General features: G+C 46.8%; 2 protein-coding genes across 2 annotated transcripts in view; both read right to left on the bottom strand.

The window, feature by feature from the left end:
• Positions 1–1,982: 1,982 nt before the first annotated feature.
• On the bottom strand, positions 1,983–7,128 carry SLC35D3 (solute carrier family 35 member D3). The gene is made up of 2 exons (XM_040059101.1): positions 6,693–7,128; positions 1,983–5,567 (listed from the first exon to the last, which is right to left on the bottom strand). The coding sequence occupies exons 1-2, from the start codon at positions 7,126–7,128 to the stop codon at positions 4,738–4,740; spliced, it is 1,266 nt and encodes a 421-aa protein (XP_039915035.1). The 3' UTR covers positions 1,983–4,737.
• Positions 7,129–10,709: 3,581 nt separating this feature from the next.
• PEX7 (peroxisomal biogenesis factor 7) overlaps positions 10,710–12,930 on the bottom strand; it is a 43,534-nt gene continuing 41,313 nt past the window's right edge. Inside the window, exon 10 of the mRNA XM_040060165.1 lies at positions 10,710–12,684. Within this exon, the coding sequence (XP_039916099.1) occupies positions 12,616–12,684 (69 nt within the window). The 3' untranslated portion in view covers positions 10,710–12,615. The remainder of the gene's footprint in view (positions 12,685–12,930) is intronic.

Below are 12,930 nucleotides of genomic sequence, written 5' to 3'. Positions count from 1 at the left end.
TTATCCCATCCTATGTTCCTCTTTGAGCATTGTTTTCATGCTCTCTCACTCGGTTTTAATCTCAGGTTGCTTCTCTTCTATTGGAACACAATGTCCGGCATTGAAGTGTGACTGGCTTTCTTAAGTCACAACCTATAAAAAAACCTGAGCCTGGCTCAACAGCACGTTTACAGCCTTATTACTTAAAACGTTGTCACTGTGAAAAGATCTCCCGGTTCTGTGTGTCTAATAAATGCCCCCAGGGGCAGGCACAGCCGGGTTTCAGGGCTGGCTGTCTGGCAGAGCGAGCTCCCTGCTCCCGTGCACAGCCCAGCTCCACAGGACACTGGTGCGCAGCCCGGGCACAGCTCCACGAGAAGCTGGGACACAGCCAGGGCTGAGCTATATAGGGATCTGGGATGCAGGGAGCTGGTGGGCAGAAACATGCATAAAGGTAGAAAGAAGCAATCTGGACACACAAGATCCTGCTGGTCCATCCCCTCCCTGCCCTTGTGGGGAAAAAAAAAAAAAAAAAAAAGTAGCAGAAGCCTCTGTGACAAGTCCTACATCACTTGCAGAGATTTTCAGGGTGGATGCTGGAAAAAAGATTTGGGAGATACAGCAGCAACAAAGGATGAGAAAAGAGGGCATGTGCATGCTCATCAGTTCCTGACAGGAATGGGGTTAAGTGAAAAGCTTCCTGATGACCTTCAACAAGCAACTGAAGCATGAATATGGCAGCTAATTGAGAGCAGAGCTGATTGCCTCCACTGCACTTAGAGACTCGTTAGAAAAACACAGAAGAAACCTCAAAGCAATACGTGAAATTATACAGGACACAGGCAGAGAGGGTTAAGGTGTTAACCCTTCACCATGATAAGCAGCAAAATGGTCAAATGCTAATTTAGAGACCAGAGCTGAAGGGCTTGCACCTTTTTGCCTACTAAAGCTTTTGCAGCAAACAGGCATTTGTGCAGTAAACAGAATACAAGGAGATATTAAACACGGGCGGTAAACTATTCCTGGACATATGCAGGGGTCTGGAGTGTTGGTTAGTAAACTGTAAAATTTCTTTGATTCTCAGATGGTTCTTTGTAAGCTGCTGTGTATTTTCCCTGTGGAAGTGATGGCAAATACAAGATTAGTGATGTATGCAAAATTTTAATTTATCCTTAGAAATTTTAACTGTACCTACCTCAAAATAAACTGTCATCTCTTTAATTTCTTAGAGAGAAGAATGCATTTAAAAAAAGATAGCCAGTCTGGCTTTTGTTGTGCCGTTGCATGTGTATTTGTGTGCGTGCATGTGCGCGTACGTGCACGTCTAGGAGTGCTACAGCAGGTGTTACTCAAGGACGTGTTGACACTGAAATTCCTGTTTATTCTCAAAGCCGTCATTGTGCATCAGGTTCATTTATTATCTGACAACAAGGATGGTTTCCTTCTCTAAAGTAACCTGCAGGCACATTTGTGTGGAGCTCTAAGATGAATACAGCAACAACCACCGACCACAGCCTGGTCTGGCACAACCCAGTTTCAGCCACGGGCGTATTATGTACCTTTCATCCAAAGCAAACAGGTAAAAATTAATGCTTAAGTCATCTCCTAGCACTGCCATGCGACATAGATGGTAATACAAATAATTAACATTGTAAAATGAAATGAGTATGACATCCTTTAATAATGCAGTCATTTTATAATAGAACTATTAATAATGAGCATCATCTTACTTTTATTAATTCTAGAGTTATAACAGTTACACCAGTGACATTAAATACGTAACCAAAAAAATCACTGCTGAGAACCACAGAAATTTTGAGCTGTACCAAGGTCCCAGCGCTTCAGAATCCTGTGTTCCTTTGTCTGTCCTTAGTCCTTCTGTCTGTGATTTATAGTGTGTGCTCACATGCTGAGAAAACTTGGATGGTATAAAGGCACAAGAATAACTATAAATGAAGCAAAAATGAGCACCCTGGAGTAGCAACAATAAGAAAACCAGACGCTTTTTGGAAAGCAGTGCATTTTATTCCCACATCTCATTCTACCATCTTCCGCTGGCAATATTAAAATACCTCGGCACGAGGCAGTATTTTTATTTTATTGTGCGACAGTATCTGTTACTGAAAAACTGGATTGTATTTGCTAAATTCCCATTTTAGTTTAGGGAATTTACAGGTAAAAACAGAATACAATATAATCACATTTTGACTATACATGCAAATGTACAACATTGTAACAGCAGCTTTTTTTAATAGTCAAAATTGTTTGAACTTCCACAGATTTCTACTAATAATTTAATGACAGTAAGTGGCAAAACATTTAATGCCCCCCCCCAGGAAAAAGTCCCGAAACAAGAGTCCAGTGGGAAAGCTTCCTACAGCACGTGTCAAACATGGTGTGTGCACTGTGGGATCTAAGACTGGCATCCAGGTGGTAAGAAGACCCCCATTTTTTGTGGACAGAAAACACTGAGCACAGTGAGGACGGATCAGAATTTTGGGATTCTCTCCAGCCGTCTGTATGATTACAATGCAGTCCAATATCGTAATGAGTGCAGTAATACAGCAACTATAAGTCATAGGCACAAACTCCTTTAGTCTAGGATGCATTTGGAAAACTAACAAAAGCCCTATTATATTAGCTAAGAAACAATAAATAGTACTTTTATTGAAAAGATCCCATATGGAGCTTGAACAGAAGGTAAACGTATTTTGGCGTACAGCCAGTACCTCTTAAACACAAGCTATACATAACACGTCATGTACAGAGCTCCGTGCCCTGTCCCCCAGCTCAGCAGCTACGGGCTTTTAGCATAAACGTCCTTTTAGCCACCTCTTTCAAAATTCATGGGTGATCCCAGGTCAGCCAACTTCTGCAATCATTCCGAAAACACACTGGCACAGCACCTGATGTTTCTGCCTGCTTTTAGCGACAAGAGCCTAAAGCTCCCCCAGAGAGCAGTTTTGCAAATATTGCCTGCTGGGCAAATTGCTCCCTTCAGACTGAACGCGCTGTGAGACTAATGCTGCCTGCTCGGCTGGAGAGAGCACTGCGCTAGGCACCGGTTAATTAGGGCTGTGGGAATAACTGATTTTCAGTTCAGTGGCTTAATAGATAATAATAAATAATTATTAATAACAACAATAACAATAATAAAAATGACAACAACAACAAACTTGGTTCGTTTTTTCAGAAAATGACAGCGACTTGTTTCAGTCTGTTGCCAAGGTGGCCCCAATGGCTGCAGCACCCTTTTGGGGTGAGAAATACTCACAGTCAAATCTTTTCTCTGTCTAGTCTGAGCAAAGGTTCCACCTAAGTACTCCCACCTCCCAAAAGGATATCTTCAGGCGAACTCACACATTTGTTTCCACAGTCTTTCCAGTTAAACAGACGTGGGACAAAATACTAGCATATTCAACAGAGGCCCCGCTGGAGTGTCTGCTTCCCGCTTCCCACAGGAGCGCTTGAGCGTCCAAGGGGAGAGGCTGCTCTGCCCCTCACAGCCCATGGGGACAGGGACAGTCTGGGCACTGGAGAGCTGCTTCTACCAAAGCCATGGATGTCCTTGTGCCGAACACCCTGAGCATCCTGCTCCCCAAGCACTCGGCCATGGGATCTGCCGGAGCACCGGGCAGCTCTGCTGCCTGCCTGCACTGTGTCCCACTGGACAGCGCAGCGCAGGCACAGCGAGGGCGGATATGCACAAAGCCATGTACCAGCATATGGCCAGGATGTAGCAGAACTCTCCTGCAAAAGCACCCCTGGGAACTTCAGAGCTGGTGACCCCAGCTCTGCTCTCAGCCTCTGCTTATGACAGAATGAATGGAGAGGACACCTGGGTTCCAGTCCAGGCTCTGATTCATCTGACTTTAGGGTACAAGGAGGGATAACACAAGGCACACACTTTCTCTCTAAATTTTTATGGCCCTCTCAAATCCACTCAATACATACCAACATTTCCGAAGTCTTTTATCTGAGTCAACCTAATATTCCAAATTATACGTGTAGTTAAAGCTCATAGATTAACATCCTTCTTTTGCCAATTGAAGCTTCTCAGAAGCTCAGATCTGGTTCTGCTTTCATGTACACCACCACAAGACTAAAGTATTTCTACTGAAGACACAAAGCACCCGATGTAAACCAGGTCCAAAGGCTTGGCCTGGAGGGCTTCAATTTGTCAGATGAGAAAGTGATTTTACACCAATATAACTGAAGTGGCACGAACTCTAGCTCTGTTGCAATTGTGTTGACACGGAGGAGCACAAAAAGTACAGTTAACATGAGCTTATATTGCAGGATTCAGTTATGTAGAGTACCTATGATTGGATGGATACAGATACAGAAGCACATTGACAGAGCTTCCAAACGTGTTACAGTCACTAGGCTCCAGACACAATCTAAGGTAGAGGCCACTGCTGTGTCATTGGCACTGCCGAGTATCTCAATGGCACTCATGTCCCTCATATTCCTGGCTGCTAGGCAAGCACCCCGTGACCTCCCGCTACCCAGCTCTCTCTGTGTCTGCAGCAGAGTGTCAGCACCTTAGCTGAGGTGGTCTAAAGTGACATACTGAAAGCAGCTGAAAGCAAGCCCAAAGCATGAGCAAACTATGACCTTTTGCTTTTTGACAATGAGGTAAAGTCATCCCGAATTATTTGGATTTGTAAGCATTGATGTGGAAATGTATGCTCTGCCTTCCCCCTGTACAGAAAACCAGGTGTCTCTCCTCAAGTAATAGGTTTTCAAATCTGCTTTTTAAGGGTTTGGTAGCTCTTCATTTTCTATCAAATAATCCTTCTTTATATAATTAGCACCCCTCACCAACCTCCAAACTCCAAGATAGGCTTCTTTCAGTGAGCTTCTGTTCACTTCTTGTGTGACGGTGGATTTTCCCTGAACCACAAGTGCCTTGGCTGACTTCTCAGTGACGTCCTTCTCTTCCTCTCCACTCTGTCTCTGCCCTGTGGATGATCCTTCCACCACTGCTTCCTTAGCCCCTTTCCCCTGGGAAATTGTCTCCATGGCAAACAGAGCTTGGTCTCCAGCCTGCCTTTTCCCCTGCTCTTCTCTAGCTTCTTTCTCCAGGTCCTCATAGTTGCTCTGCCGCTTGGTCTCAACGTACTTGGCCACGCAGTAAATGACAGACCCCAAGGTGTTGACCACAACACCAGCTATAAATAACTTTGTGGGCTCCACATCATTGAACGCCACCATGCCTACCGTGATGGTGGCTATGCTCTTCACCACCCCTACAAAGCTGGTGGTCACAGCCGAGTTAATGTAAGTGCAGTGAAGGGTGGTAAAGTTCATGGCACAGCTAATCAGGACACAAGCAATAAAGATGCATACCATGGCAGGGTCCTTCCACCCCGGGAAGGACCAGACATTGATGGAATCCATGCTGGCAAAGGAGCAGATGATGAGGAAAGGGGTGGCTGAAACAGCGATGGCATACTGAGCTGTCAGGGGTCCATATTCACTATCTACACTGGTTTTCTGAATGAGCACCAGGTAGGCAGCGTGTATCAGCACGGCCAGCACGCCTGTCACATAGCCCATGGCATCCCCAGTCAGGTCACCAGCTCCTGTCACAAGAGTCACAGAGAGAAATCAGCGTGGGTGTTGCGCGTGAGACAGAAAGAGAGCATTGTTTTGGACTGAAGGGATATTTAGGAACTAGGCATCACTGTACTTTTCATAAGCCCTAGGATTTGTTATGCTTGTCCCAAGTCTTGCCTCCCAACAAATCTCATCCATTTTTTTAAGCTGCAAACATATTGAGTGTTTTTCATCCCCCTCTAAATCCCACAGCCAAAATCAGATTGCCTTCTCCCTTTTGTGAAGATGCTGTGCAAGATTTGTAGCTGAAACCACACAGTGGGATCCCAGAAGCAACAGCCTCCCTCCTGAGCCCCCTGTCAGTCTCTCTGCAGATGAAATTGCACACTGTGCATGTGCTCTGTTGTCTGACGCAGCCCCCAACACAGGAATGCTGTCAGGCCACGAAGGGCCAGCTTTGCCTCCCACCCCACCTACACCTCGACTGGAAAGCAACACGGGTCCTCCTGGCCGCAGAGGGCTGTAGCTGACCCCTAAGCTTGCACCTCCCCTTAAAAGATCACACTTGCCCCAGCAGGGCTGTAGATGTCCCACGGGCTTGCAGCTGGTCCCAGAACATTACATCTACCCCTGTAGATGCACCCACCTGCCATAAGAATACACCTCCCTCCATAAGGTTGCACCTTCCCCAGTAGGGCTGCAATAAGGTTGCACCTACTCCCATAGGTTTACACCGACCCCCATAAGGATGCACCTATCTCCAAAAGCTTGTACCGAGCTCTGCAAGAATGTACCAACTAGAGCGGGGATGCATCCAGCCCTGCAAGGCTGCACCTGCAGCCGTGAGGCTGCATCTGCCTCTGTGGGGCCGCAGCTGTCCTCCAGGAGCGCACATCCCCCGTATTCTCGCATCTTTCTCCCCGGGCTGTTGCTGCCCTCCTGGTCTCGGTCCCGCGCCCGAAGCCCAGATGGAGCGGCTACTGCTGCGGCCGCCCGTCCGGTCCCATCCCATCCCATCCCATCCCATCCCATCCCATCCCATCCCATCCCATCCCATCCCATCCCATCCCATCGCATCCCGTCCCGTCCCGTCCCGTCCCGTCCCGTCCCGTCCCGTCCCGACCCCTCGGTGCGCTCGCGGTCGCGCTCACCGGCCAGCGCGGCGCCGCAGGTGGTGATGAGGACGGCGACGAGGACGCCGGGCGAGGGCATGCCGTCGCGGAGCACCAGGGCGCCGGTGACCAGGGTGACGAGGGGCAAGCAGCGCTTGAAGACGACGTACATGGGGAGGCTGAGGCCGCGCAGCGACCACAGGGTGAGGGTGGACTGCAGGGTGGCCAGGGCGGCCACGGCGGCGAAGGGGCGCGCCAGGCGGGGCCCGAAGGGCGGCAGCGCCGCCAGCCCCCGCCGCCGCAGCGCCTCCAGCCCCAGCGCCGCCGCCGCGCTGCTGAGGCACTGCAGCAGCGTCAGGAAGGCGAAGTGGTAGCGGGCCAGCAGGAACTTCAGCAGGATGTTCAGCGAGCCCGAGCACAGCCCGTGCGCCACCGCCACCGCGACGCCCCGCGCCCGGCCCCGCCAGCGGAGCATCCTGCCCGCGCACGGCCCCGCCGCCCGGGCCCCCGGCTCTGCCGCCCGCCCGCCCGGCCACCCGCCGCGGCGGCGGCGAGGGGGGACGGGGACTAGCGGAGGCGGGGGGCGGGAGGAGGCAGGACGCGCTCCCGGCAGGGCGGCTACCGCCCCCGACGTGTCCCCCCCGCGCCGCCCCCAGCGTGTCTCCCCTCCTATCCGCGTCCCCTCCCCGCCCCGGTGTGTCCCCGCGCCATCCCCGGTGTCTGCGTAGCCGCTGTCGGTGTCCCCCGTCCCGCCGCCCCCGGCGGTATAGCCCGGAGCACGGCCGGCTCAGCGGGGATGGGGATGGGAAGCCCCTCGCTGTCCGCAAGCCCTCCCGGCCCCGCTCGGGCGCAGGAGGACTGGCAGCGGGAGCGGGCACCGAGGTACTTTCCGAGCGGGGGGAAGACGCGGGCCGCCCGCGGCTCCGCAGCCGAGCGCCACCGGCCCGAAAATAACGTGGAAGAGCCGTGAGAAACCCCAAGTTCCCCCGGAGCGGGGAGATCAGTGCAGGCCCGCGCGTTCCCAAGCGGGGAGTACCGCTTCTCCTACTCCCCAAAAGTACACGGCCTCCCGGGAAAAAGCATCTACCGAGCCTGCCGGCAGCATCCCTCCCAGTGCCCCCCTGCTTCCCCGGCTTATCCGAGGGAGCGCCTTCTCGGGCTGAGAGCGGCAAAGAGACGGGAACCATTGAAAAACAGGGAGAAGCGGGTTCTAGCAGGGGCAATTGCCTTGAAAAATCACCAAAAACTGGTAGCCACTCAGCTTTCAAAGGCGATGTTTTAAAGCCTGGTAAAGCTTAAGTAAGCTGATCGCATCTCTCGACTTTCCAGATGAAAGTTTTAACAGGAGAGGGCAATAGACCATATCGACTGTATGGAAAAGGAAAAGGCACAGCAAAAACAGTTCTCTCGGGCAGTCCTCTCCACCAGTTTCCTGCAGTGTCAGGCAATACGAGGGAAGGGAAAACTATACTTTTATTCAGAGCTGCCTTATAATCTTGAGCCTTCTTTTAACATCATCAGGACAGGCAGGGTAAAGGAGACAGGTCTAGGTTTATAGAATTAAACGAGGTACACATTGAGTGTCTGAAGATGAAAACTGGTAATGCAGGAAAAGAAACCACAGGTAGTCGAGACCAAGTCTGGTTTCAGAACCCACTGGAGAAATGTCCCAACACATTTACATCAGCCTCTATTTGGACTCACCCCAAGCCCACATGCAACACAACTTAAAGCAAAGTGTGGATCACCTTGACAGTGTTTGCACATGGGAGAAAAAAACCTGCCAAGTAAGTGCAGATGGAAAAAACCAGACTGTGCTTTCTGGAAATACTGTAGTAATTTGGACTATGTCTGAGTGTATGCTCTGGCAGAAACAATTTTGTCACCTCACCAGTGAAAGTATCACAAGAGAAGTGAATCTCTGACATTGCAGAATATCAGGCTGCAAAACTGCTTTGGGGGCTAAGTATTTCCTTGACTGAAACAGAAAAAACCCCAAATGTATCAGAAACAAAGGTTTTAATAGACTATTTCACTTGCAAGGAATGTAGGATGATCCTCCTAGTCCAACTGCTTGACCAATTCAGGGCTGACCAGAAATTAAATCATGTTTTTAAGGGCATTCTTCAAATGACTCTTAAACACAGACAAGCTTGGGACATCGACCACCTCTCCAGGAAGCCTGCTCCAGTGCTGAATGCCTGCTTAATAAAGAAATGCTTCCAAATGTCCGGTCTAAACCTCCTCTAGTGCATCTTTGAACCATTCCCATGCATCTTATCACTTGAATTCCAAGGGGAAGAGATCAGCACTTCCCTATCCCCTTGCCCTCCTTGGGAAACATCAGAAAGTGATGATGTTCCCTCTCAGTCTCCTTAGCTCCAAATCAGACAAGCCCAAAGCCCTCAGCCTCTCCTCACAGGACAGGGGCCTTCCAGCCCCTTCACCAGCTTTGAGGTACACTTCTCGATGCATTCACGGACCTTCATGTCCTCCTTAAATTGTGGGGCTCAGGACTGAATGGAGAACTCAAGGAGAGGCTGCACCAATACTCAGTTTGGAAAGTCAAGTGTTCAAGTACCAAATCTTATCTTTTGGAACTCACCTGTGCTGTAAGTGCAGCTTCTCTTGCAACGTCTCTCATTGTACTTACTCCTTGTTTTGTCTATAGACAGGAAAAGAAGGTGGAGAGGAACCTGTTGTCCCTTGCCAAGCCACCCCTTTCTCAATACCTGGATTGAGATCAGGTTCAGTACTAGTCTCCCACTGCCTCTCCACCACTCCAGAGTCACACAAAGTGTTCTCCTGCTCTTCACTGGGGAGGAATTGAATAAAGCAACAGGTAGACATCATCAGAGATGACACTGGAGCGAAGGTACTTCCCCCACACTGGCTGTTCATGTGTTCAGAGGGAACATTGGCTGCTCAGTTCATACATTGACTCTGTTCAAGAGTTTTGGCCTGGCAGCGGGGCAGGTCATAGCAATGAGTGGCTCTGTAGTTCCTTACCCTAATGAGATGACTATGATACCTTAACTCTCATCCTTTAAATGAAATTATGTTCAGTTCTGCATTTCACCTAGCTACAATGACACAGGTAAGAGGAAAACAAAAACTGCAGCAATTGGTGTCTTCTTAAGGGTATAGATTTTTTTTTTTATAATGGCTTCTTGGATGAAAATGGTAAAGATCTCTATAAAAAGTTTAATGAAGAATTTGCTTTAATGAGAGTTTAATGCAACCATGAGGTCTATCAGGGAAGAATTGTGTAGAGTTTTATCCAATCCCCACCCCATGACCCTGAGCACAGCTGAGCAGTACTACTGAAAGGCTCAGTACACCCTGCTTATGCAGCAAAATTTGAGGCCAGCACTGCACTTGGCTAGAAGAAAGAGATGACTGCATCATGGACACATACTCCACACAAGCAGACACAAAGAATAATTTTAAATAGCTTTCCTTTATAAAAATGAAGACCTGATGGGACACACAGCTAGGAAAAGTTGCATCAAATATGGTCCCTACCAGTACAGGGGAAAAATGTGATCATCATCCAGTATTCATACATGAAGTAAACCATGATGATGATGATGATACTCTTTTTAGAAGATACTCTCAGTATCTTTCACTGCATTTACTTTTTGAACAACATTTCTTAATTCGGCAAGTGAACACAAGAGTATAGCCAAAGATACTGTGTGCAATTAATTTAATAGCATTATAGAACAACAAATCCATGCCTTTAGAAGTTAATTAATCAATGTTTCTTGAACCAAAGAGAAACCCAGCCTTAAATAAAACAAAATCTTTCACAGGAGCAAGTTTGAAAGTAGAACATATTACATCTTTTATATTGTTGTTAACTGTTTCAGTAGATGAAAAAAAGATTGGAAGCTAGTATTTTGGTCATAAAATAAGTAGTATTTCTTCAAAACAACTATAGCAAATATTCCCTGAGAATTAAGAATCAGCAACAACTATTGCCAAATTGTTTTTTCTGTTACAGTGCAGAAATCTTACAGCACATTCTTACCATTCAGAGATCACACAGGAAGATTAAAGGCCACAGTTTTTATCTATTATGTGCCAGCCCACAGCACTGAAGCTAACCAGGACATGAGGAGAGAGAAGGCAGTCGAGGAAAGATTTAGTCCATGTGCTGAGCGTGCATATTCAGAATTCCTAATTTTTCCCCCTGTGCTAGGTTTTCTAAATTTTCCCTTCCAACTGATAGGCTATGGCAGCATTCTGGAATAACCCACTCTCTCTGTCCCCCCAGAAACATGCATATAAAATACACACCTGCCACCAAAATGTTCCACTCAGACAAGCAACTTGTAATCAAAGCAGAAAAGGGAGATAAAACAGAAGAGTGGAGGAACTATTGAAGTTGAAATAATCAATTTTAATGCCTAAAATTAGATTTTATGGCCCATGGTACTGCTGAAAGCTGCATGCAGCACAGCTTTATTTTGCATTATTCCCCAGCACATAGAATTAAAGTGCAGTAAATGTTTGGGATTTGGAACAGCATACTGTCATAAAAAAAGATAAAATCTACTTTTTGTTATTAATTCAGCTCAAAAAGATGTCAGTCTGGGGACAGTTTGCATTTGACCAAGAAAAATACAAGATCCAATTGGGATACAAATTATCATGTTTTAGAATAAAGTTTCTTCCTATCCAGCCCTATATACCACATCAATATACGCATGTCTCCCTGTGGCTAGCTGTTAATTCTGTGGCTCTTTCTCCAAGATAGAACAATTACTCTTTCCTTGCAACTTGCAGGTCTTAGCTCAGCTGAATTCTTTCCTTCATTGCTTCAAAGCATCCAGCAGATTTGGCAGTGCCTGCTACTGGTTGATCTATGAGTGCTGCAGCCCAGAAGGGTAGAGAATTTATTAACAGCACACTATGTAAACCTGACCAGAGATCTGCAAACCGGGAATGCAAAGTATTCAACATACCTAGAACGTGCATATTGTAGGGATTGCAATAATTTGGCCATGCTGGATCTGCTATGCCTGCAATTAATCTGTATCTATATAGGTCAGCTGGCCTGGACATCAGTTCTCACTTTGGCCAGGCTGTCAGAGGTCCAGAAACACTGGATATATGGCCACATTCCTCCTCTATTTCTTGGAATAACTTTTTAAGTGAAAAAAGAAGCCAAGTCTAATAGAAGAGATGATTGCCCCATCTCTAAATCTTGAGAATTGTGATCCAATTAGTTTTGTATATATTTCATTTTTTCATAACCATTTTCTCTATTATCAGAGTATCTTTCTACATAACTTCATCAACTGTTTTACTCAAAGAGATCTAAAGGAAAAATATATGAAAATAATCTTTACCATCTTTGTGAAGCAGCAATCAAAAAGGTCAAACAAATCAGCTGGCTATAAACTATGACATTTACTGTCGATCAAGAGTAAATGCATCATATTGCAAAAGAAAATAATGCAAAGTGACTCACAGCAAAACATAAATGCATCTGGGTGATACAAACTTCAGTTGACATTACAGTACTTTGCAGTAAAAAGCCTTTATTTGCTTTTCCTTTCCTTTCCTTTCCTTTCCTTTCTTTTCTTTTCTACAGTGACATCTCAAAACACACTGCCAGTTAATTTTAATCTTTATAAGGAACAAGAAGATTCAGGCCTCTGCTCTCATCATTAGCCAGACAGATCACAAACTTGTGTTGGTTACTCAGCTCTGGTGACACCGCTGGTGGCCACTCTTAAGCCACTGAGTAGCTGTGGAACATTTTGCTAGTTCAAATACCACCTGTACAGTAAACCAAGCCCTTAAATCTCCACATGTTCTAGCACACAGCACTCCATTCAAGCAGTTTTACTTATAAAGAGACACTGAGATTAGTGACACTGTTGTGCTTTAGCACAAGTCTGGTTATGGGGAAAGAGAGAAAGGTTCCTGGTGCATCAGCTCATCTTCTCTTCTAAACAGGAACTGCCAGACACGATGGAGTATAGATCTTGACTAGTTCATCCCAAGCACAGTCCACCACCTACAAAACAAACAATGTATTTAGATCCTTCACAAGTGTCATTTCTACAAAAACCACAGGGAACTTACCGCATATTGTGGATTTAATACCAGTCGGTACTATGACTTACAATACTTCAAAATGACACAGTAATTAAATTGGGTTTAGTTTGGTTTTTTTTTTAAACTTATGTTTACTGAAAAACATGAAAATTAACAACCTCCTGGTTTTCATACTTCCCGTGAGGAAACCAGGGAAACCTTTGGG

This window comes from Hirundo rustica, chromosome 3 (genome assembly GCF_015227805.2).
Source record: "Hirundo rustica isolate bHirRus1 chromosome 3, bHirRus1.pri.v3, whole genome shotgun sequence".
In the NCBI taxonomy this organism is placed as follows: Eukaryota; Metazoa; Chordata; class Aves; order Passeriformes; family Hirundinidae; genus Hirundo; species Hirundo rustica.
Note: the sequence above shows the minus strand (reverse complement) of the source record. Positions and strands in the feature narration are given on the sequence as shown.

What these genes read in the sequence shown, in the direction of transcription:
- SLC35D3 (XM_040059101.1), bottom strand. Translation starts at nt 7,128, where the DNA reads ATGCTCCGCTGGCGGGGCCGGGCGCGGGGCGTCGCGGTGGCGGTGGCG. An exon ending in CTGCGGCGCCGCGCTGGCCG is followed by an intron (nt 5,568 to 6,692) that starts GTGAGCGCGACC and finishes CTCTTGTGACAG; the next exon opens with GAGCTGGTGACCTGACTGGG.